The 25144-nt window shown below is 38.7% G+C and overlaps 1 protein-coding gene and 1 long non-coding RNA gene across 2 annotated transcripts in view; both read left to right on the forward strand.

Annotated features, from left to right (window-relative positions):
- The window catches only part of GLRX3 (glutaredoxin 3), a 50172-nt gene extending 39020 nt beyond the window's left edge, over positions 1-11152 (forward strand). The window contains exons 7-11 of the mRNA XM_019503010.1: positions 3031-3088; positions 5086-5138; positions 7361-7400; positions 7501-7593; positions 9100-11152. Coding sequence (XP_019358555.1) covers positions 3031-3088; positions 5086-5138; positions 7361-7400; positions 7501-7593; positions 9100-9150 — 295 coding nt within the window. The 3' untranslated portion in view covers positions 9151-11152. The remainder of the gene's footprint in view (positions 1-3030; positions 3089-5085; positions 5139-7360; positions 7401-7500; positions 7594-9099) is intronic.
- A 9327-nt stretch (positions 11153-20479) lies between these two features.
- Positions 20480-24801, forward strand: LOC109287279. The gene is made up of 3 exons (XR_002094811.1): positions 20480-20878; positions 23245-23440; positions 24127-24801. It is a non-coding gene; the product is annotated as an uncharacterized LOC109287279 (long non-coding RNA).
- The last annotated feature ends 343 nt before the right edge of the window (positions 24802-25144 follow it).

Raw genomic sequence — 25144 nt, forward strand, 5'->3', positions numbered from 1 at the left:
CCCTGTCGTCCAAATCGCTGATGGAGAAATTGAACAGCGCCCATCCCATCGAGCATGTCTCTTGTTGTGATATGCCGGTCATTGTCGAGGAAGCCAAGCCTGCCTCGAGACACCATTCCCGAAGCCACCAGTTAGTCTCCACGATGCGTGTTGCATGCCGTCTTCCACGTCTGCTCAGTGGTAGGATAGAAGAGAAAACCACCTGTGCGCCTATGTCCTTTAGCACGCACCCCAGAGCATGGTAGTCTGCCATCAGGCAATCAGGGCTTCTGGCTGCATCATTAGTACCCACATGGATTAGGACCGTGGGGTAGTAATCGGTGGGCTGGATCATGGCCTGGATCATCCCCGTCACGTCATGAATCTTTGCTCCAGGTAGGTAGTAGACCTCGTGTGTTGAGGGGCCCTGGCGACAGATGGGGCCCTCTGTACCTCTCAGGATGGAGTCGCCTATGACGATCACTTGTTGCTTTCTCCTCTGGGATTGCTTAGCTCCTTCGGCCTGTTCAGAGCGCGGAGAGTGTGGAGTTGCCTCCTCTCCGGTTGCCTCCTCTCCCTCTTTCTCCTCCAGTGTTGCCAGGGCCTCATAGCTATTCTCCAGCTGGACTGGAGGAACTGGTACTGCTGTGTTATGAGCAGCCCTGGTTCTGGTGGTGACCATCTGCCACTCTGCAGTGGAGGGCACTTCCCGAGGTGCTTCTTCCTTGGGTGTGTGGCCCTGCAGGGAAAGGAAATAGCCATCAATTTCTTCCTCCACCTCCCTGATTCCCCTCAGCCTGCTAACCTCTTCCTGGAGCTCCCTCACCTGCACCTCCAGGGCCCTAAGGTGGGCGCCTACAGGACAGGTGTTGGGGTCCCAAATCCCTGCCCACCCAGGCCTTGCTGGGCAACCCCTGCAGGCCAGGGGTGGGGGGATGCCAGCTCCTCCATGGGCTATGTCTGGGTGGAGGCCTCAGACAAGCCCCGGGTAGGCTGCTCCCCCTGGGCAGGGGCCCTGGCAGCACTCCGCATCAACACCATCATAGGAGTTGCTGCTTGTTTTTAGTTTAGTGCAGTGCCTTAGTCCTGCCGTAGTAGGAGTCTCTCTCCTGGCCTTTCCTGCTCGCCCGCCGGCGCAAACACCAGCGCGCTCTGTTCATGTGGCGCGGCTAGGGAGTGCGGCTCCCTACCGGCTCAGCTAAGAGGCATCCAGGGGGCTTCTCCTCCGGATCCGGCTCAGCTGCGTCCGGTCCCTCTGCCCACCTACCTTAAGGGGATCAGCTGCTGCTCCCCCCACTGCTGGCTCTGCTGCTGCTGCATCTGCCTCCGCCTCGGGTATGGTAAGTGGGTGCACGTGCATGCGGGTTACGCGTGTGCCTGGATCCCTCCTCTCCTCGGTGCTCCTGGCTCCCAAGTTCCTAGTTCTCCCTTGAAAATATAAGCGTGTTTTTGCAGCAGTGTAATTAAACTTGTTTTACGTTTTGCTCTCATGAATTTCTGAGCAATTGACATGTCTCTCCATGCTGTTCAATCCAGCAGGGATAGTTACTTTCACACAAAATGATGGCAGTTTAGCTGTTTGACCTTATTAGTTTGTATTACTGTGATGTTACTATTTCTACAAAAGATACGTTTTAACGAAGAGTCTCTTCTTTTACTTGGCCTCTGATCTGTTCCTAACAGTGAAATGCTTCTCTTTACCTGGGAGGCTGTGGAAAAATGGCACTTCCCAAGTTAGATGAGTTACACCTGGCAGGTCTTCTCACAGCAAGTGAACGGGTTCAGATTACTGTACCTTGATTTCCATGTAAACTGCCTAATCTTTCTGTGTTCTTTCCCCCCACTTTTCCCCATCGTTGAAATAATAGTTATTTTTGCAGTTTAGACTTTCAAACGTGCAGGCTGTAAGCCAGCCAGAAAACTCTTTAGTGTTTCTGCCAAGAATGTAGACTTAAGGGACTAGATTTTCTAGTCCAAAGTCACTTTGTAAGTGGTTCCAAATAATCTTTTATAGTGTATGAGCAACAGAGAATCTCTCAGTGCAGTAGAATTCTTCACTGACAGAAAGCTAAAACAGGAGGGTCTTTCACCTGCACTGGTTTTATTCCCAGGAACCCCCTGGTATATTGGGAAGGAGAAGCAAGCATTGTGAAAAGGGGGCAGCCTTTTGCAGAGAAGAGTAACATGGTGGAATTATGCTTGTAATCTCCCAAAGTGAAAGGTTTTTATGACTGTGGTAAATCAGCTGCTCCCCTGATTTTTAACGTAGACCATGGCTTTTTAGTTAAGGGTACAAAAGAAGCAGTGGGTTCCATGTGCAACTCTAGGGCTTTTGTCTCTGTTCTGTATTAGTGGAGGATTCAGCCAAACAGGACTGCTGTTATCCCACATTTAAAATAAAGAAATGTAGTGTGTTTCCTACAATTTGATGGAGCTTATACTGGAAGGTCATAAAACGTGATTCCTTACTTATCAGGTGTTTGTGGAATCTAATGTTCTGGATATAATTAATCAAAATTTCTAATGGAGAGTTTTTGTAAAGAAGTGAAGAACCTGAAAAAAATATGCAAAACATACTATGAGGCTACCACAAATAATGAAATGTCATGTCTTAACCAGTATTTATCAAAGCTGCTTTTATGAAAAGTTAAGACTTCTGTGTCTGAAGAATTTGAACGACTAATTACTTGATTTTGAAGTTTTTTGAAAAATCATATATGTGAATGCCTGGGTATTACAGATATCTTTGATTTTTTTTTCTCTCTTTTTAATTAATTACATCTTGGTAACAGTTCAGTCTGGAAAAATAAATCAGTGCTTTAGAAGTAATATGGTTTACAATGGCATATGAAGAAAATGAAATAAAATACTACAAATGAATGTAGTTGTTTTATAAGACTGCTTGAAATATACTTGGCAATCTGTGAATTATCATCTTCCCATCTTTCGTATATTTGTGTTTACTGACAAAGTAGGACAAAAGTACAATTTAATAATTGAACTGATTGTTTCTCTATCATTTTCCCCCTCCACCACACCCTTCTCCTTTAGACTTAAAGGCCTGATAAACAAGGCTCCTGTGATGCTATTTATGAAAGGCAACAAACAGGTAAGGATCTCAAAAGTGGTTTTATTGTAATTTCTTTATCTGGTCATATCTGTAACAAGGGAATAGTTAAACCTCTTTTTTTGGCTAATGAAATTTTAGCTATGTGTATCTTAATTGGTGCTTCTGTAAACCCTACAAAGCAATCCATATTTTACCTGAATACTGTCAGTACGTCAGCAGGGCACTATGACATTCTGAAACCATTGTGACAGTAAAACTTTTGGTTATGTCCATTGGCTCAATCCATATTCATAGTCCTCAGCCAATTCTGCTGGTCTTTGGTTACAGTTACTGGTAGTCTCATCAGTCTCACTTCTCTTACTGCTCTCCCTCCTCCTTTCATTGCTGCTTTATTTAGATTTCCACACTTGAGGCCTGCCCTTTGCTTATTATCCCACGTGTTGATCTTAGGCACATCTTGTGGCATCTCCCTTTGTGGACTATTCATTTTAATTTGTTTCTGTCTTCATTAAGCATATGTTCAGAACAGCTTAAAAAAAATCTGCAGGATGTTTTTAAGACTAAAATATAGCACCACGTACCGTAAAATGATCCACTGTTTTCTTTTCCCATGTGTAGGATGTACTACACCTGGTGTCTCTTTAAGCTTCAATTAATTATCCTACAGACCAGAATAAGTATGATGATCTAAAAAAGACAACTGCTAACAATTAGGATTAAAATGACAGCAAATGTCTGTAAATCAAAAGGTCGCCTTGTTTCTCAATGTGTTGCATATACAAACAAGCTGGCCAAGGGATAAATTGTACTCTTTGAGAGCAAGCAGTGAGACAGGTGCAGCAGTGTGGGTGAAAACTGCTTCAAGTGCACTTAAATCAATTTTCATTGGGATGATTGATTCTAGGCAATGAGCCCCCTCTGTTCTGTAATCTGAGTATGAGAGATGTTTGTTCAATATTTTTAGAGAGGAGGGGAAATAGGTGCTCTTCTCTCATTTTATTTTACTGTGCTCCCTGACTCTTCTTTGTATATTAATTGCATTATAAGCAGCATATTAAAGGCTCTTTTGCTGATTTTGCCATGATGGTGTTCGAGTCCTGGAGGAAGATATTGACTCTGTGGCAGGGGTGATTTAGCTAGTTCCAGGAATATCATATAGTGGGTGGGATTACATCTGTTAGTTGAAAGTAGCTACGTCCTCCCTCAAAGAAATGGCTAGATTAACAGTCAATTTTGGGGGGAGTGCTTAGCATAAGATTCATAAAGTTGGAGGGTTTTTGTTTGTTACCAGTAGTAAAATCCCCAAGAAGAGGGTATAGTCTGGATAAAACATTTTATGTATCGATTTTAGTCGGATCAGGCTGGATAGTTTACATGCTTCTACTTGCCATATGTTCTAGTAAAGGTTAAATTGGGTAGTTACATCTACATCCTCCAAATATAACGGCAGGTTTCTAGAAGAATTTATCCGGTCAGCTCAGGAAGTTACTACCTGTCTGACAAAATAGTCTAAGGGGGGTGGGAGGAATTATTTTGTATTTAGGAATAAAGCTTCTGATACATGGAGCCAAAACCAGTATGTTTTAATTGGGCTTCTTCATAGCTTGGGCTTTTTTTGCATACTTGAATAATACCCTGCACCCTAGCTGTAGCCAGTTTCCAACAACAGTATGGATGGCTGTGGAAATATGTTTCCCGTGGAATCCATCTAAGTGCCAGAACTGAAGAAATGGAAAATGTGATTTTTTTTTTTCCAGTGTTTTATACACTTTTCAGATGTGAGTGAAAAATTGTGTAGTGAAACTAAACCTGGGCCTGAAAATGGAAGTTTACTACTTAGCTGCCAAAAAGTGGAAGAGAAAGTATAGCACAGAGATTATGGGACATCAAGAACGAAGGTGGTTTGTAAGCAGTAAAAACGATTCCTAATTGGATTATGGGGGTGAGAATTGCCAAATTTGTTGTGTTAAGATTTTTTCATTTGGAAATCCACAAAAATAGTGGCTTAATTAGTATATTTTCCCTCTTATTTTTAGGCGGCAAAATGTGGATTCAGCAAGCAAATTATAGAAATCCTAAATGGCACTGGGTATGTAGGCTACAGTTAAATCACCTTTTTTAAAATTTTAATTTAAACTTTTACGAATAGACTTACAAAAAGTTGGGAAAGACTGCTTCATAGGGGAGAATGGCTTGTCTCTACCAAAAAAGAGCATTTAATAGGTCTAAAAATAGAAGATTTTACCCTAAGAGAAAGGGGGTGGAGTTTGGTGTGGTATCCACATATTATTAGCATAATATTAACATTTTATGATGATTTCTAGAATAAACCACTAAACCAACTGAAAGGTCAATTTTCTGATCATATTAGTAAAATAATACTTTTTATTATTACTGGGCATATTACATCCTTGTTCTCTCTTAAGGCACCACAGTATTGAGAGCAATTGCTAATTACTTCAAATCCATAATCATCCCTGGCTGTTTAGGGCCATAACCACTATTTGGAAGGAAAAACAGCCAACCTTTGATAATTCCAATTGTAATAGAATTTTATATTCCTCCTTAAATATTTTTAGCTACTAAATTAAATTTATGGTGTATATTACTTTGAAATTGAAATCATGAAAATAACTAATTGGTGTTTTTCTGCTCCGATTAACACCAAGCACTATGAATTTTTTCCTCTTCTGATTCTCCTGTTTTTCCTCTGTTTATCAACCGTAGAAATCCTTTCACTCTGATTAGCAGCTCTCTTAAAACTCCCTTTTGGCCCACAAAATATATGCTGACCTGAACATCTGATCTTCTTGTCATAGGTAACCTCTGATTTTTACATCTTTCCCTGCAGTTCTTTGTCCAGTGCGGATGGTTTATAGTACCGGGGGTTCATCCCCACAGTAATCCTAGTTCAAAAGGAAACTTCATTTAAAATCTCCTTCTAGAACAGATGCTGCATGGTGTGTGTTTAGAGGGGAGTACAATCAAGACAACTCTGCTTGGAGACCTGTGAACTAGCTCTGAGAACTGTTATCAAAATGGAGAGATTTATATAATCAAAGCATAATTAAGAAATAGGCAGTTATTTATAAATCCTTGTCCTGTATAAGGGCTCCAAAGCCAGAATTCAAGAACTTGCGTACTGGTTTGTTATTAAGAAATAGTTTTATTCAGAGTACAAAAGATTTATGTATTAAAAATAATCTGGATCAGTAATCTTGCCTGAGACTGTTTCATGCCTTCTTGGTGACAATGCTAAATGACCATGAAAAAAATAAAGAGCCTTTTATTTCTACAAGAATTATTATTAGTCTTCAAAACATTATCTTTTCTTAGACTCTGTGGCTAGGGGCAGAAATTACAGGCAAACCAGTCTGTACTACAGACCAGTATAAGTGATTGGAAACCGGTTCAAATCAATAACACAACAGAAGTTCAGTGCATATAAATTGCTTTCAAAATGGCCAAAAACCGGTTTAAGATAGACTTGGATGAATGTAGTATCAGACTTAGGATTTATGTTAAATTGATTTATTGAACTTCTGTCTCATCCCCTCCACATTCAAGTTAACTCACAGTCCCTCGGCATCCCAGGATGCTTTGCATCTCCCCTGCAAGCCCTACCTCCCTCCGCAAGGTGGGTGGACTAGCCTTGCCCCAAGCTGTCTGCTCCAGTAGGGCAGGTAGGTGTGCTCCATTGCCCCCTGGCTTCTGGCCTTAGCTACTGCAGGCATGTATAACTGCATTTCTGGAATCAAAAGTGAATGTTTGTTTATTCATTTAATCTACACAGGTTTAATTTACACAGGTTAGACTAATGTGTGAAGATTGAATTGATTCAGCTTTGGGCTTTTTGACTGTCTGTACTTAGCCCAAATTAGTAAATGGTAGATGTTGGATACTTGCTTTGTTATACCCGAAGTGTCTAGCTGGAACTTATACTGAAGTTATTCAGGGTCTTTTGTGCAGCTTGTCACTTTATCTGCTCAGTAGCCTTTCCACTAAATTGGGTGTTGTGTTGGTCACAGTAACTCTTGCTTTTCAGATGTATAGTTATATTATGCTAACGTATGCATTATCCTTTAAAATAATTAGCATTTTTCTTAAAATTACTAGGTAATGTTTTGGTGTCATTCACCTTACGTTTAACTGGCTGGGTTGTTTTACATTCTTTTTCTTACTGACTATAAATAAAAATCCTCTCTGATCATCAGGGAGTTAGCAAGTTATGTGAAAACAAATAAGTTGGTTACTTCTTTGACAGTCTTATGTAGGAAAAATTGCATAAATCATTCTGCTTTTTCTTTGTAGTGTTGATTTTGAGACATTTGACATACTGGAAGATGAAGAGGTAAATGTGAGGGTTTTTTTCCTTCCTACATTGTTCATTATTTCTGTTACACTAGTAAAGTTGTAATGAAGAGGCTTAAAGTTAAGATTGTTTTCCTTAGGTACGGCAAGAATTAAAAACCTACTCAAAGTGGCCAACATATCCTCAACTGTATGTGAAAGGTGAACTTGTTGGAGGGTTGGATATTGTTAAGGTAAGGGAGAAAAAATGCTGTTTAACATGCAAATCAACTGTTATAGTCTGAGAGAAAATATTTTTATAACTAAAATATACATAAACACCCATGTAATGGCCCTAGATTTTGAAATAGAATGACTTGGTTGGTTTTACTATGACTTTCATTATTTCAGCGTATGGTTGAAAGGAGCTTTAAATCTCTAGCACTCACACAGACTCTGATGTAGCAGTGAAATGTATTTTCTTGACAGCAGTCAGTTACCTTTACTGTAAAGACCATTTTTACCCCGTGGGTGCATTTTTACAGGTTTCATTTGCTTCTTAGTTTTACTTCTGACATTGCTTTTCTCAAATAAGGTAGGTGAGACATTTTTTCCTAGCAAACTGTCTCATTCCCGAAAGAAGAAAAAAAAGGCAAGGTTTATTGTAGTATTTTGAACAGACCCTGAAGCAACAAAAATAGATCTGCATTTGTTACTATGGTTTTTGATTTTTGTAACAGAGCAGGCACAGTGTTCTAAACCCCAAATACTCTTGAGCCTATTCTTGTCTGAATGTTTTATAGCCAATTCCATAGGCATTGTAACTCCTGGGAAGATATAGTCAATAAATCTCATTTAGTTCTAAAAATAAGTTGGTATTACTTAAATTGTATAGATGATTTTAAAAAAATATTTACTTAACAGGTGTATCACAATTATAGGTTATCTCTTACAGTAATCAATAAGTATAGTTTTGGGCATTGAAAATAAGTTGCAGTATATTATATTCATCTATAAGTTTGGGGAAGTGGGGTGGGGAAATTTGGAAGAATGTAACTCATCAGCCTTGTTGAGCTGATTTTTGGTGGTGCATTCTGCTGGTACATAAGCATTACACACCTTAGAGAGTACATTGTTACGTAAAATCACACATGAAACACGCAAAACAATATTAAGAAATGAGATAAAATTCTTAATATTCAAATTGCTGTTTTTCAATATAATTTAAACATATGTTTATATATTTAAATAATATTTCACATATAAAGCACTCAATTGATATAAGTTAATTTATTCTGAAGTAATACGTGCATGTATTTTTAATTTCTTTGTATCAATCTCATCATGTATCACTTAATTGTACATGGCTTGGTAACAGATTGTTGTTGGATGACCCTTTTTTAACCTGCTGTAAAATGTTGCAAATGTAGACCAAAATACATTTTGAATGACCTGTGCAAAAAATAACCTTCTTTTAAAATACATTTGCATATGCATTTTCTGGGTCTTTTTCTGTGTAAAAGTTGTTTTTGTTTGTTGTTGTTTTTCTTTTTAAGAAAATAGACCTTCAAGTAGAATAGTTTAAATAAAGCATTACAAAAATTAATTACTTCTGCTTGAGAGGTACCTCTGGGTGATCTAGTCCATCCCTTTAATAGTTGCTGGATTGATTTCCTTATCTGTAAACTATTTGTATTGAATTGATGCCAGTGTAACTGCAAAATATGTGTAGTAAGTTATTATTATATCTTTCTTTACAGGAACTAAAAGAAAATGGAGAATTGTTACTCATTCTGAAGGGAGAAAATTAATGCAAATGAACACGAATGCTAATGATAGGAGCTGAAATATTGCAAAAAATGATTTGTTTATGGATTGAATTGGAACAATACATGACTTACCCTGGGTAAATGGAGTGGGAGTAAATAAAGCTTTTGCTTGCCCTGTATATTTCACAATTTCATGCTAGATCTGTATGTAAAATTAGTTTTTCACCCATAATGCAAAACTGTATTTATATCTTCAAATTCAATTAAAATGGAATGTTAAAAAGTTTGTTTTTCATTACATTATTGTAAATATCAGTCAGTGTTGATTGTATCTAGACAGTTAACAGTATTGTAGTGTAAGTCCCCATTCCACTTTCCATCTCAGCTAAAACACATCAGCTTTATGGGCTACAGTTCTTATTAGAAACCTAAATAGGACTGCCTCCACAGCACAGAGCATAACCATTTTCAGTATGTCTGTTAATATTTGTTCTTAATGTTCAGCGAGCAGAAAAATTAGTATGGAAGCCTTAATCTGGAATACTACAATTAAATCATTATTAATGAGTTTCAGATGTGTAATACATATTATTTTCTGCGTAGTTTACAGTAATTGTTTGTTGACTTCAGGTGATATTCAGCCTATTTAAATATGACCTTTTTTCCATTGGACATTATTTAAATTAAGATGGAGATGATTCAGTAAATCCTAAAGCTTGGCCATTCTTTTGTACCTTCAGTGTTGCTGCTAGAAGGAAATAAAATAGGTATTTACTTTCTGGGAGATGAATATTCAAAAGTTTGTTTTTTCCCCTGGGGTCCTCTATCTCAGTACTCAGAGGATGTGTTTTTCTTGTTTTATCTTTCAAAGACCCATTGTCTCCATCCTCTACCTCTGTTATTCAATCTGAATGGGGGAAAAAGCTTAGGAAGCTAAAACACATGCCTAGCTTTTCGACAGAACAGCAGTAGTGTGTAGTGTACACAGACAATACAGGAACTGTTACTGTTGGAAATAGAAGCTAATTCTGTCCATTTCTTGAAACTGTATAGTACAGGCAATGCAAGGCTCTCTACATCTGTCTCACTGCTGACTTGGAGGGCATCACTTCTTGAAGTCCAAGAACATTCAGTCTCCATATAACTGTCCTTAACTTCTTTACTTAGACTAACAAGGTCGCTCACCATGGCTGTGCACTTCTCATAATTGTCTAGGTATTGGAATTGAGGCAACTTAAATTCATTTCACATAAGCTACTGAGAAACTGTCAAATGGTAACTAAAAAAAAGTGGTCACAGCTGCATCTTTTTGAGGGTCCTAGTTCTCCAAGTGTTAGAAATTGTTCCGATCGTGCCTATTGGGTGGAGCTCTTTTGTGGATTTAGGCAGAACAGCACTTAATCTTGAGTGGGTTTAGGTGAGAGAAGGGCTGAGTTGCTGAGATGGGAGAGAGTTCTGTATGCGTACAGAAACGGAACTCACCAGGGAGATGTCTAAATTCATTTGGCATTTCTAGGGTTTGGTGGTAGGTAAGTATGTGCTTTTTAGATTTAGTTTCCTAAATTCCATCAAAGTCCATCTTTAGGCACCTGTGCCCTTTATTACATCCATTCCTAAACCATTTGACAACCCCTTTAGGTTTCACTAGCTTTACACAGCTGTATTTTGTATCAGAATTAAAAGAAAGTATATATACACACACAAATCCTTAAACAGATTGCTTTTTAATCTCTTCAAGTATTAATAGTATGGGAATAATTTTGGCAATTTCTTTGAAAATAGTTAACATTTTTATAACTGAAAGATCAATTTTAATCTCATTACAGAAAATCATGTCCATATAATGAAAACAAGTTTAATTAATCTTTCAAAATGATTTGCAATATATTCCAGGCATTTGTCAGTAATAATCATTGCCTACCTCATTAAACAATATTATACCAAAAAGTACACCATCCCAGTGGTCAAATTAGGAATTGGAACCTTTAATTAAACAAAGATTAAATATAAATTGTTGGGTTTTTTTTCTACAATATACATTTCATGAATGCAAACTTTTATTCAAAATTCAGTGCAGTAAAATGTACCTAATCCTTCGCACACTAATCTGCACAAAATACAGTGGGTTGACAACTTTTTTGTGAAGCCTAACTAATCTTGCTTTGAAGTTTTAAATTTTAAGAGTTCATTTGTTCAAAATATACTACCTTGTTTTATTAGTATAAGATGCATCATTGAACTAAAATTATTATTAGTTCATGTTGTGTTTCACTCACCTTATGTATATATTGTTCACTTAATTTCTCATGCACACATTTCAAAGGCTTTTTCCAGCACTGGTGCAAATTAGCTAAGTTCTGCTGTTTTTGATAATCCCTATCTTGTGCTGAATTTTGGTGAGTTCCATAGATTAGACTTCAGTACCTTTTGCAGATGAAATAGATTTTCTGGGAACAAACTTCTCCAAGTAGTTCATAGCAGAAAGTGTAAATGCTGTTTCTAAATATTTAATTTGGATATGGTTGATTTAAATCCTCCAAGTCAAATTGTACCTTATATTGTATAGATGGCTATATTTTGATTTTTATATAGGGTGGCAACATTGACAAGTATGGACTTGTGAAGAAAAGTACTGTATGCTGGTTCCTACAAGTGAGAACTTTTTAACCAGGAGGATTTAGGAAAATGAGGGAAAAATAATGCACCTATTTATATATACTTGGAGTTTAAAATAAAAAGTTATCATATTATCTGTATTACAATATATACTTTTTTGCTGATCCAACTTCTACTGGTAATAAACTGAACCCTATGTGCATCTTATAAATTGCACCTCCGTAGTTTTAAAAGCTTGTATTTATTTCTGATAGTTTAGGGCAGGTGTTTTGTGTGGACAGGAAGAAGAAATTTGACCATCATTACCTTATTACCTAAAAGCTCAGTTTTGCCAATTGAAACGCCATCACATTTAGCTTACTTCAACAATCGTGGCTGCAGAAGATATAGAAGTACCTGTTTCTCATAGTCGGGAGCATCAGCAGGAGCATGGTGTGCATATGAAGTTCTGACATTCATTCCCCAGAAATCTGACAGTGCTATCTGTTGGTGGAGGCTGCCTCTTTGTGGTGGAACACTGTAAACTGTGCAAATGCATTTGGCCTGTAATCCCTGGGTGGGTAAGAGGAGGAAATCCCCATAAATATTTGAAGCAAGCATGAAAGGAGATTTTGTCAAATGGTTAAAATCTTTCTTGAAAAAAGTGATTCCACACGAGGAGAATAGCACAGGTTCTGCCTTTAAATGAAAGCCTGTTGGGAATAAAATGCTCTACCCTGAGAGTGCTTCTACTAAAAGCTTAGACTGTTTATCAAATAAAAAAGGCAATGCTTGTGCATTTACATGTCTTTAAACATAGAAGGCTCTGGTTGCAGTGACCATGTTACAAGAAACAGGTAGGAAATACTGGAAAAAACATGCTAATTAGAACCTACACCTTTGATTATCTAATCTGGACTTTCCTATGTGCCCTTACATACATAAATATTTGTGAAAATTGATAAATTTGCTTTGTCACATGTTTTCAAATTTGCTTAAATTGGCTTCTGAGTGGACAAAGCTGTTTGACCTTTTGTAGACTGTTCCCTTGCTGACAATGAATTCAACCATGATAATTTATGCTGCAGTGTTAAACTGTCTTGCTAAACAAGGTGTAAGGCCTAGTTACCACCGAGGTGATATCTATCTAAAGGAAACTTAACTTCTGTGCAAAGAGCCCAAAGCTTCTGCAGGTGCCATCTTCCTGATGCAGTTTTTAGTGAGGTCTTGACGGTTTATGGCTCTTAAAGATGTTTCACAAGCAGAAGAGTGTTTGACAATGGGTCCAAAACTTTAATGTTAATGATGCGGTACAGTGCAGCATTAAACAGTAGCTGTGTTAATAGGATGGCTAAAGTGAATGCTCTGCTTTACAGTGTCTGTTGTTGCTGCTACTGCTAATCCTGCTGCAGCAGTGATGGATCACAGTACAAGTTTGCTAGTGTACATCAGCTTTTTAAAACTAGATAATGTCAGTGATTTCAAGACATTTTCTGTACACTTGTATAAGAAAAACCTTGGGGCTACTGAAAAGCACTGACATTATCAAAACTCTTTTAATGGCAACTGATGTATAGATTTTAATACAGCTTTGGAATTCGCAGGAAATGTCTGATGTTGCACTGTGCTGGGGATTCTGTGGAAATGCCCTGCTCTGCTTGCAATGCGCACAGAAAAATGGGCACACACCTGAAACCCAAGAACAGAAAATCAGCTACTTGACTTTTGTTTCCAGGTGGCATGGGAATGGGCATCTCATGCTTACAATGACAGTGTTCCCAAAAAACACAAAATAGACATAAATATGCACTGGCAGATTAAAAATAAAAAAAACCACTCACCAATTTCTGTGGAAAAGAATGTCAAAGGTCTTTCAGTGTTATGTACCAAAAAGCAGGACATTACAAATATGATGATGCAAGTCAGCCTTCTTTGTTAAGGATTTATTCTGCATGTAGTAGGTCATTTGCCAGGCACGAAACCTTTCTAATTCTGTCAGTTTTAGTAATAATAATTTAGTAGCAATTATAATACTGGTGTCCTTTGACCTCCATATCTCTGTTTGATACATGGGGACAGATAAACGTTTTAACAAAAATATCTCATCTTTTACAGGGAACTAAAAATTGGTATTTATCAGAAAAGCAAATCTTTCAGTGAAAGTTGACTTGAAGTTCAAAGCCTATCATTTAGCTTGACAAACGAGGTAGTGAAGAGTAAAATTTATGCATGAGAGGCATGATGCCAGCATAGCTGCAGTCTACAGCAAACTGTAAGCCCATCTTCACTTTCCTAAATTCAGCTGGTTCCTTAGAAACAATTATTTTAAATAAACTCTAAAATTTTTAGTTAAATTATATATATCTCTGTAGCTGTCTAGATATAGATACAACTCATCACAACTGTATAAAAAAGCAATACTATAAAAAGTACAGTACATGAAAGTAGCTGACTGGCATCTAGCATTAAATAAAGAGCAGGACATTTAAGCCCATAAATTCAGTGAAATATTAAATATTAATCCTAAATGCATCAATGGTATGTATGAAGGCCTGTAAATGCCAGAGCTATGTTACAATCTTCATTTTATTGAGATTACTTTTACTGTTGCAAACCGTTTCCCTGCTGTCCCCCCTTCCCCTATAGAATTTTTTTGGAATATGGGATGGCTAGCTGAAAAAAATTCACAGTGTGAACATATAATTTCAAGAATATGGGAAAAATTGATCTTAACTGTGCTGTTCAAACATCAGGCCTGTTCATATAAGAAGTTGTATCAGAAATATTTATGGAATAACTCCATGTATGGAAACTTATTCCAGGATAAGAACATCTTTTTGTTTCAATGTAGCTTTAAGCTAAACTGCATTTTTCTGGAATGTCAAGTTATTCCACTTCAAATTCATACTGTGCTTTCTGGAAAATCTTTGGGAAGACAAGCACTTAATTTTCATTCTGACTTTAAACCAATTTATACATTTTCCTTGGTTTAAGTTATTACCTAGATTGAACAGTGAATCCCTTTTGTGAGCCCTCCCTTATGGTGTCTTGGTACTACTCTGAATTATACTTTGCCTGCTGTCCATCCACAGGTGAGGCCATCCTCACAGTAATAAAAGGGATACTCGTATAGTTCTTGGAAATGATTCCAGCTGCTTGTATATGAGTAAGGGGTGTATCCGAGAGGCATTTAAGCTGTCCCTGTTTGAGATTCTTGCAGTGCCTTTTAAAACACTCTAGAAAGTGGTGAGGGGACAGATGTTAACAGCTAATGAAGCACTTAAATTGTGGTGTTTAGCCTTAAATTATCCTGCATGAAACGAGAACAGCTCTGAAGTGCTTCATGTTATGTTTGCAGCCTCCATCAGATAAATAGTAGCCATAGGCTACAGTAGTGTCATGGTGGCTATCTTGACAAACATATATAGTCAGGCATAAGTGTTCTGTCTTTATATATCCTGTTATAACCCAATTGGTTAAGAAAAGAAAAGCAGCTTTTAGTAAATTCAAACAAAAATGTATACAAACAAATAAAAATGTATTTAAAGTATGTTCTCTTTCCTATCTCCACTTTTTTTGCCTGACTTCCTCCTCTTTGACTGTGGTTTTATCTTACCTCCTGCATCTGTGTGCGAGGAGGACAAGAGTTCTTTTTCAAGATTTTTCCTGTGCTTAAAAAAAATAAGATTTTTCCCTACTTCAGAGTCTGTCTATATTACTTGGAAATGTTTAATCTTTTAGATGGAAATAAATTCTTCAGGCAACAAATTTAGGAAACATTCATGAGTGAGCAATTGATAGACTCTAGGCATCTTTTAAAAAAGATCTCTTTTCAACTTCTATATAGTCCCATCCTTTCTCTTACAGAATTCTGCTATCAAACTTGGAAAACACAGTAGATAGAATAATCACGTCTGTCAAGTTTGGTCTAGAGGAATTCTTTATCTTCCTGTCCTCCAGTCAGAAGTCTCAGCAGCACTAACATTAGTCATGCTGATGTAATGTTATGCTCATTTTAGCATAATGAACTTTACAAAGTAGGCAAAGCAGACTCAGTGGTCAGAGACGCTTCCATCCATCTTCCCCTAGCATTTTTCCCTACATTTTTCTAAATACGCAAGAGAATTCTTAAAAATCTGTGTTCCAGCTCTTTCCTGATGACGTCTTTACTCCAAATATTTTCAGATACGTAGCATTTTGAAGAAGAAAATGCTGCCTTTGTTTTGTACCACCTTGAACCTGTTTGAAATCTAGAATGTGACAGCCAAGCTTTCCATATTGTTAGTGATGCAATAGGAATTTACATGTTCCAATGAGCTTTTAAGAAGAATAGTTTAGACTGGCTCTTCAGGTACAAACGAACCTTTACAGGAGCTCATCATCATGGTATTGTACATTAACATACACAGCATAAATTTATACTAATGAGTTTATTATGTTAATATGTCCACATGAATAATTCTATAACTTTATTGATGTTGTTTTCATGAGTAATTGCTGATCAAGAGGGTCACAGCGTCACATGTAGAAAGCAATTACTGCTTTCCTTTCTCTTCACTCCATGCGCTGATGCAACACTACAAGCATTAATAGGAATGGTGGATCTCATGAGGTTCCTTCCAGCCCTAAACTTCTGTGAATCTGTGCAAGATAAGTGTGAGGCAGCTGCATCTTATAATAAGACCAATAAAATAGGAATTCTAGTCTTGCGGACTGTGCTGAGAAGGTGGCTTAGTCTTATTTCCTCTCAGAAGATCATCCCAAAGTCAGTGTTAGTGGGCTAGGGCAGATGTTCAGTTTCTTGAGGGAGAGTCCCTGCTCCCTCAGGAAAAGCCATGAGTGTACAGAAGTTCATAATTTTTTTTCTCAGAGTAAAAGTGGCCACTCTGGAGAAAAATAACTCGGGAGCAACCAGAGTGAAGTTACTCCCTGGAGAACATTTCCTGGGGGGACAGAACATCTGTACAGGCAGCCAGTGTGATTTGCTGCTTCTCCCTCTGCCTCTCCCAGGAGAGGGAGAGTGTGTCAGTCCCAGGCAAGCAGGGAGCAGAGCACCTCTCCTCCTGCTTCCCCTTCCCCCCCCCCAAGTGCTTTGGGCTTTGGAAAAGGCCACTACTGAGCACTAACTGGTGATTATAAAGTGCTGATGTAACTCTTTTCCAGGAAAGACCAACTAGAAAACAGGCAACACTTCACAAGGGGGTCAGATGTTACTGTTGAGATCAACGTCTGTTGGTTGTGTTGTATTTTGTGCTGCTTTAAAACTTTTTCTTCAAGCTCATGGCATGTTTCTGAACTATAACTAGTTGTGGTTTAATGCATTGGTGATGCGTAGGGAGTGCATGTGCACCCCCTGAGTGTGGCAGTGCACTTCCTGCAAAAAGGTGCTGTTGACACTGCTGGCAGTCGCTGCTCACCACCTTTTCCCCACCACCCCCTCCCCCCGCTGTCTGCGAACAGTCCCCAGTCGCTGCTGGCCATTGCCGGCGGCGTCTGCAGGTGTTCGCCAACTGCTGGTTGGCGCTCACCACCCCCCACTGCTGACAGTGCTGTGACTAGCTGCAGGAGCTCACCATTTGCCGCCATCATGCTGGTGCCACTGCCACCTGCCAGAGCTTGCCATGCCCCCCCACCCCTGGGGGCATGCAGCGTTTGTGGTTTAATGCTTTCCATTTCCAGTTTAGAATTAGCCAACTTTAAGCAGTATTTCGGACTTGCTCCCAAACCCTATGGTGCTCTTTATTTCAGTAAGCAGTTAATTACATTGTTCCAGAAAGTAATACAACAGGTGTGCAGTGCCAGTAGGTGCAGATGTATGACAATAGAATCAACTTAGCAGTTGATTCCTGGTACTTTTTTTCCCCAAATGTGAGAATAATTTCAGGATGAATATTTGAGATGAATTGGCATAATATTGTAATGATAAGGATCTGTTGCAGATTATTCCGCATTGTGGTTTAATTTCACTGTTCCAGAGGTTATATTTATTCCAAAATATGAATATTGGGGTCTGTTCTCCAGTACTCATTCAACCTTAATGAAGCTGTGTTGTATACATCAAGCACTAAGATCTCCTGAAAGACTTGGGTATATACATAAATAAAATTCCACCTATGTTTTCTATACCCCATTTGCAATTCCTGGCTATTCGATAATCATTGGACAGTACTGCAAGATTTCCACAAGAGGGTACTGCATACTAGTTACTGTAGTCAAGCAAAAAATCAAATGCTTATATGTAATAATGCTTTTCAACACTGGGTGTCAGTACAGGACCATTTATTGACCAAAACACTATATTATAAGCAGAGATCTGATCTCTGCTCTAGACAAGAGAAGTCTGATCTCCGCAGTTAAGAACAACCATTTTTTTGTCAAGATAACAGGTAATAAAAGAACAGATTATTTTTTGTGTACCATATTTTCTCATATATATAACACCCCCACTATAACACAAATATAAAATATTTTAGGAAGGCCCCGAGAGAGAGAGAGAGAGAGATTACCGTAGGATATAGATAAGGACCTGAGGTGTGGAGTCTGGGACTGAGGGTCTACTCAGTACTAGGGGCTGGAGACAGAGCCAGAGCCATGCAGTGGGGCCTGATTTGGCCACTGCCAGCAAGGGGGGTGGAACTGCTCAGCAAGGCCCTCACGGCTACGGCAATTCATGCTGCCACCACTCCACCCTCCTCCCTCTCTGCATTTCTGGACCTACAGGGAATCCTTTTTGTTGCATATAATTCATACCCTGATTTCCCTTGCTGGTTGTGGTTGGGGGGCGGGAAGTGCAGGTTGTATGCAAGAAAATATGGTAGTATAGATACATCCTTATTACCTGATGAAAATGCATATATTTTCCCCCCATGCTGTGCTGTCCTGACCAGCTGATTCTCTCATAGGAATTTCTGTCTGTCTCTTGTACTTGCAGCGTTAGCTCAGTTGTTGGTAGAAAGGTGAGAAGTATGTGACCTACTGATCTGCATGTGCAAAAATGTCACTGATCATTGAGCAGGAAAGGATTTCATATCTTGTACCATGACTGTATTGTGCAAGCTTTCTTTTCCAGACAAAGAAAAGCCTATTTTTCTGTTATTACCTAGGCATGTATGGGACCAGAGGTGGGTCCTGTCCTAAGCATATGCTGGAGATGACTTGGAGCTCCTTATCATTGTCTTGTGCCAGGGACACAAATTTAAGAGGTGGGGTGGCAAGTGCAGCAGAACAGCAGTCCATTTGACAGCACCAGAACTTCTGGTAGATGGCCACTGCCTCTCAAGAGAAGCATCTTCCTTTTCTTATTAAAAAAAAAAAATAGAGGTAGCAACAGTGTGGTCCACAGGTACCAAATGAAGCAGATTTTCTCCATCTACTTGTGTTCGTGGGGGGACTACTCCCAGTGAACTACTGCAATGAGTCTGTTGCTGTGTTGGCATGGTTCCCAGGGCATCAGATTTGAGAGTTAACACCACATTTAGATTAACAGATTTTTTTTACACTTTTGGGTTCTTTTCAGGTCTTTCTCAGATATGTTGCTACACTGGTTGTGGTCAAGTTGTTTTCAAGCTTTTTTTGCAACCACAGAGGCTGGATAGGGAACTTTCTCCTCCTCCTTTTCAGATGCCATCATTTGATTGCTGGAGCCAGCCCCTAGAGTATTTATGCTTTAATTTAGCTCTGGGAAACTAGAGTTCCTTTGAAACTAAAGAATGCAAACTTTGTCTTTAAACTTCGTAATCCCAATTGTCCTACTTTAAAAGGATCTGTCCTTCAAAAAAAACCAAACCCATTGGTTATAAGTTAATCACTTGCTCTTAAACTTGATTTTTATTCTTGTCATTTTTTATAGCTTTTTTTGAGAACTTCAGCTTTATCAAAAACTTTTGATAGAATAGTCCTGCAGGGGACTTTCGCCATTGGTTTTGACGAAACTCCTAGATGCTCAGCTCTTTTGAAAAAGAGGCATTTAAAAGTAATGGGTGGATTGCTGCATCTGTTTTGGGGGAGAGATTTTATGGAAAAAGAACCAGAGGCAGAAGTGGGTAGAGGAAATGAGTTGGACATTTGCAGGATTAAGGGTTATGGATTCATGTTTTTTTCTTTTTTGTAGGAGTCCACTAAAAGCTAAGGTAGAATCAGTGGTGGCAGACACTGAGGCTATTGGAACGGAGGGTTTGTAGAGCCAGTTAGCACAGAGCGGTTCATATACTCACAAAGCTTTTGTTGAGAAATAACCATATAGGAACCAGGCAGATGTTTGTGTTATTACTGGTAAATATTGGTAGCTGGGCAACCAAGATTCAGAGTTTTTATATGCTTTTGCTGGGATTTCCAAAAAGGGCTTATGGGAGTCGGCCTGATTTAATTTGAAATGTAACATGGTGTGGGTGCTTAACAACGTTAGGGTCCTTCCAGCATTCTGGGGTGTGTGTGTGTGTGTGTGTGTGTGTAGAACCTGTCATAGGAATTATGCTAATCAGACACCCACAGCCAATCAGAATGCATACCTGAGAAGAAATGTTCATATGCATGTGTACATCTCTGTACTCTGAAAGTAAAACTACAGTTGTCAACAGGTGCTTGTTGCAGTTTGGAAATTTTGACCAGTCTACTTGAAGCTTTGGTAGTACAAATGAAAGGCCATCATTAAACTTTGGGTGGTATTTTCAGAAGCCGTCAATGTTGGCTGCTTTCATTTAAGTCAACTTCCATGACTTTGCTCCACTGAAATAGGTTTGCTGTGTTGTTATAGCTACAGAGTCTAGGAAGGTGAGGGTTTTTTTGTGATGTATTTTATAGGACCAACTAGGGGAGAAGTTGGACAACCTTTCAAGCCCAAAGTGCCCTCCTTCAGGTCTGGAAAAGAAGTAGTGATAGACTAAGATAAATGCCAGAAAAAAAAAATGGCTTGTGTTTAATTACATGTAAAAGAAGAAAATCACTTACATTCTTCTAAGACGGTTGTGAAACAGGAGTAAAGCGAGAAGATCAGAGTAATAAAGATCCTTTTCTCTTTTTTGAATGGTCTTGTTCTTCTACAAAAATAGTTTCTACCACTGCAGCTCACTTGTTTTGAAGCTTCTTCTAATTGCCTCTCTTTGCTCTTGCTTCACAGGCATCCTCCAGTGAAGTCACCTCAACCCTTCCAACTGCTCAGCCCTTTGAAATCAACCTAGTGAGTGAGTTTAACTTTCAGAACTTTTTTTGAAACTATTGCCTCAGTGCTCAAGACTCTAAAAGAACTTGGCTTTTGTGGTATATTTTACGCTCTTAAATATTGCCAGTGGTTTTCTGAAGGGGCACACTAGCAGAATTTTTAAGGTGCCAACTAGAGGTACAAGTGTGAGATGTGCATCAAAGGCCAGCCCCAGTCAACCCAGCTGTAAATTAATACCTTGTTATTCAGGCTGGGTTATTCACAGGTGACTAGACGTAATGCCAGCCACATCACTCCCTTGCATACTCTTGCTGCAGAAAAACAGTATGCCTTATCCCACTTTGCCCAATGGCCTGCTTAGGGTCAAGTGGAATTTTGACTTTGATATTATTTGAATTCAGTCCTGTAATTATGAGCATGGCAGTTCTGCTTTTGGACTGCACTAAGTTGCATTTCAGTGCCAACCTGGAAATACCTGAGCCAGGGAACTTCTATTTACAGTGTAGAGCAGGGGTCAACAATCTGTGGTCTGGATCTGGCCCATAAAGGTCCAGTTTCTGTCTAAGGGTGCACAGAGGTTCAGGCAAAACAAAGCTGTGCCTTGCTGCTCGTTTCATCTACAGTATTCCCCTACCCAGCCTTTCCTGCTGCTCTCTTGTGCCTGTACTTACCCTCACTAGTGTGGCTGGGTATCTGCAGAAAGGGTAAGTGCAGGCATCTTTGGAACTTGGGAGATTTGCAGTCTGGGACAAGGGGCTAAATACTGTCAAGTCAGCAGGGGTGGGTGGGATACACTGGGGTAATTGAAGAAATTGGCTGAAGTCATTTCAGAGCTATGGACTATCCTTTTTGAGAACCATGGAGATTAGTTGATGTTCCAGATGTGGGAAAAATGCCCATCTTTAAGAAAAGGGGAAAGGAGGATCTTGGGAACTACAGACCAGTCAATCTAACCTTAATACTTGGAAAGATCATAGCTCCTTAAGGAATCTATTTTGAAGCCCCTAAAGGAAACTAGGAAAAGCCAGTATGTATTCATGAAGAGCAAATCATGCTTGGCTAACTCAATTTCCTTCTGTGATAAGGTAATGCTTGGAGAGCTGTGGACTTGCTATATCTTGACATCAGAAAAGCTTTTGATGCTATCTTCCATGACATTTTCATTGACAAGCTAAGGAAGTATAGACTAGGTGAATACATAACTAGCTGAATCATTGTGCTCAACGAGTAGTCATTAATGGTTCAATGTCTAGTTGGGAGGAAGTATCAAGAGGGGTTCCCTAGGGTCCATCCTGGGTCTAGCATTGTTTAACGTCTTTAGTAATCAGTTAGAGGATGTATGTGTGCATGCATACGAAGAGCACACAATTGGTTCATATTCAGCTGAATATAAGCTGCTCCACTGTAACCCCGGGTCCTTCTCTGCATTACTCAAGCCTAGCCAATCGTTTACCAGTCTATATTTGTATATGTAATTATTCTGTCCCAAGTGCAGGACTTTTCACTTGTCCTGTTCCATTTCATCTGATTGATTTCATACTTTCTCTAGTGTGCACACACATGCACACAATGCCCACAGCAACATTGGGTTGGATTGATAGGATTGTCTTTTGCAAATCAAGGCAAGTGCTGCTTCTGCTCCATTTGGGACTGGTGAGGCCTCACCTGGAGTATTGTGTCCAGTTTTGGGCCCTACACTTAAAAAAAAGAGGTGGACACAGTGAAGAGTGACAGAAATGATTAGAGGCCTATGAAGCAAGAGTTATGAAGAGAAGCTGAAAGAACTAGGATAATTATAAAGAGGATGGGGATGGTCTTTTCTCTTTGGCTGTAGGAAAATGCAGCAGAGGACATTTAGGTTGGAGATTAGGAAGAACATTCTGACTATGAGGGTGGTCCAGCATTGAATCAGGCTATCAAGAGAAGTTGTGGAATCTCCATCCCTGGAAATTTTCAAGAACAGATTAGACAGCTGACTGGGATGGTTTAGTTGGGGATCATTCTGCCTTGAGCAGGGGCTGGACTAGATGATCTGATGAGGTCTCTTCCAGCCCTACTTCCCTATGATCCAGAGCTTGCAGCAGCAAAGGGTTGCTGACCCCTGGTATTGGGCCTAGTATACTTTATGCTGCCTCTTAACAAGGTCTGGAGGCAATGTAAATGTGCCTTAAGTACTCATTAAATCCCTTCAAAATTAGTCTCTTCAGGATTACTAGCATAATATGAAAACAAAGATTGGAGAAACAGGCTTATGTTAACTTGAAAATGAAACACCATGTTTTTTTACATAAAACATGCCCCTTAATAAGGTATGTACCTTGTTTTTGAAAGATTGAAGAAAATGAAGAAGAAAGATCTCTCCCTTTTTTCCTTTGCTTTTGTAGCAGAAGCCTCTGCCAGGGCTGGAAGAGGAAGATGAGGGGCAAGAAGATGTCCACAGCCAGCACCTATAAATACCCACATACAGTACTTCAGAATCATTTTTGCTTTTCCTTGGCAGAAGCAGAAAGTGCTGTTTTATTTTCTTGCTTATAATGCACCCCCTCCCCCCACTTCCAGGCCATGAATGTTGGAAAAGAGGTGAATGTTTTATATGAGAAAATATGGTATATTACTTGCATTTCAGACTATATACAAAGATGACTGGTGTGATATATTCCCTGACCTTGTTTACTCTGAATGGCAGACTGCATATGTGTGTGTGTGTGTGTGTATATGCATGCTTACTCCTCTCCTTTTCCCAAAGAAGAAAAAAAGTATCTGTGGTATTATTTCTACCTCTTTGTAACAGATGCTGTGATCTTCCATTTCTGTGGAGCCACGTGTAGGAGACTGGGTAAGTGTGAAGCTTTTAAGACATAATCTGAAATGTAGTACTGTTAGTAAGCATTGGCTTTCCCTATGAGCCCAAAAGCTTGGTATGGTATCCTTCCAGACTGCTTTTTCCTACCCTATTTCACCTCTAAAACCAAAAAACAGTTATAAGTAGGAGTGGTTTTATATTATGGAATGTGATACACTTCCAACTTCCTATGGGAGCTAACAGTAGGCTTTTTAAATTAAAAAGTCCTTCAAGATTATTTTTTGCCTGGTTTCATTGCTTTAGATTTTGGACACTGAGCCACAAGGGGGTTGGTTAGAAAGCTGTCAAATAAGAACATATGGGCAGAAAATCTGATTATTTTACTAGAACTGCTCTGAAATATACCTGGCAATTTTAGCAATTATTCTAAACTTATTTGTTTTACCATATTGTTTTTTCCTAGATTAAGTGAGTAACACTAGATGGAGCCTTCCTTGTCTTAAAAGCATATGAGACTGGTGCTTTGAACTTGTGGAGTGAATATTTCTTTTTTTAACATGGTTAAAAACACAGTTGTTTCTGATGTAAAGGATCATATCTAATGAGAGAAATATAATGATATAACCACATCTTCCTTAAACAATTACATAAGGGAAAAATTACATTGCCTGATTTCCTTGTACATAAGAACAATCTACAATTCTAAATGCAAAGACCTTAAAAGGTTATTACTCTGCTGGAGTTAGATACAGCAAAATATTATTAAAAATACTCCTTGAGATGCTCATCTGCATGTTCCAGACTTGTCTGGTTTTGTGTAACTGAAATGCAATTTTAGAAAGAGAATGAATTTGTTTGTAAGCCTTTATATAAGACAGTCATTTTACTAGCTGCTTTGAAAGCATTCCAGCTTATTCAAAACAGAGCCCCAAAGTGCTTATACTTTAGAAAATATGTTGTGGTTTTAAATCCTCTTGAAAACTGTTGCATATATAGGTAGATGGAATTGTTTCTGCATCACAAATATTTGTGGGTTAGCTCTGAATCTAGGAGCAATGAAAAGGAAATATAATGTTGTAGCAGTAGTTGTAGCATTTGCAAATATCCGTCTTAGAAAAATCTATTCAGCATATGCTAATTAATCTGGCATTTATTTTGATCAGCTGATTGTTATTCTGTTATGTCTCATTTGGTGATTCTGAAGTATAAAGACAACACAGGTCTTTCCAGATAGTATGATGCCATGTTCTTAGTATTGAAAACCAATCTCTAAAATATTATAGTTAAGAATTGGACTTGCTTTAACATTCCTTGCACATAGCTTCTATTCAAGAGCAGTAGATTACAAGTTCATTATGAAATGAACCATTTCTCCTTAATTATTTTTAATGAATTCTGAATTACATATAAACAATGGATGCATACTACAGATATACGTAATGATGACAGGATCCTAGCAAAAAACAAATATAAAATAAATC

Source organism: Gavialis gangeticus, unplaced genomic scaffold, assembly GCF_001723915.1.
Source record: "Gavialis gangeticus isolate Ggan-Ray unplaced genomic scaffold, GavGan_comp1, whole genome shotgun sequence".
Lineage (NCBI taxonomy): Eukaryota > Metazoa > Chordata > Crocodylia > Gavialidae > Gavialis > Gavialis gangeticus.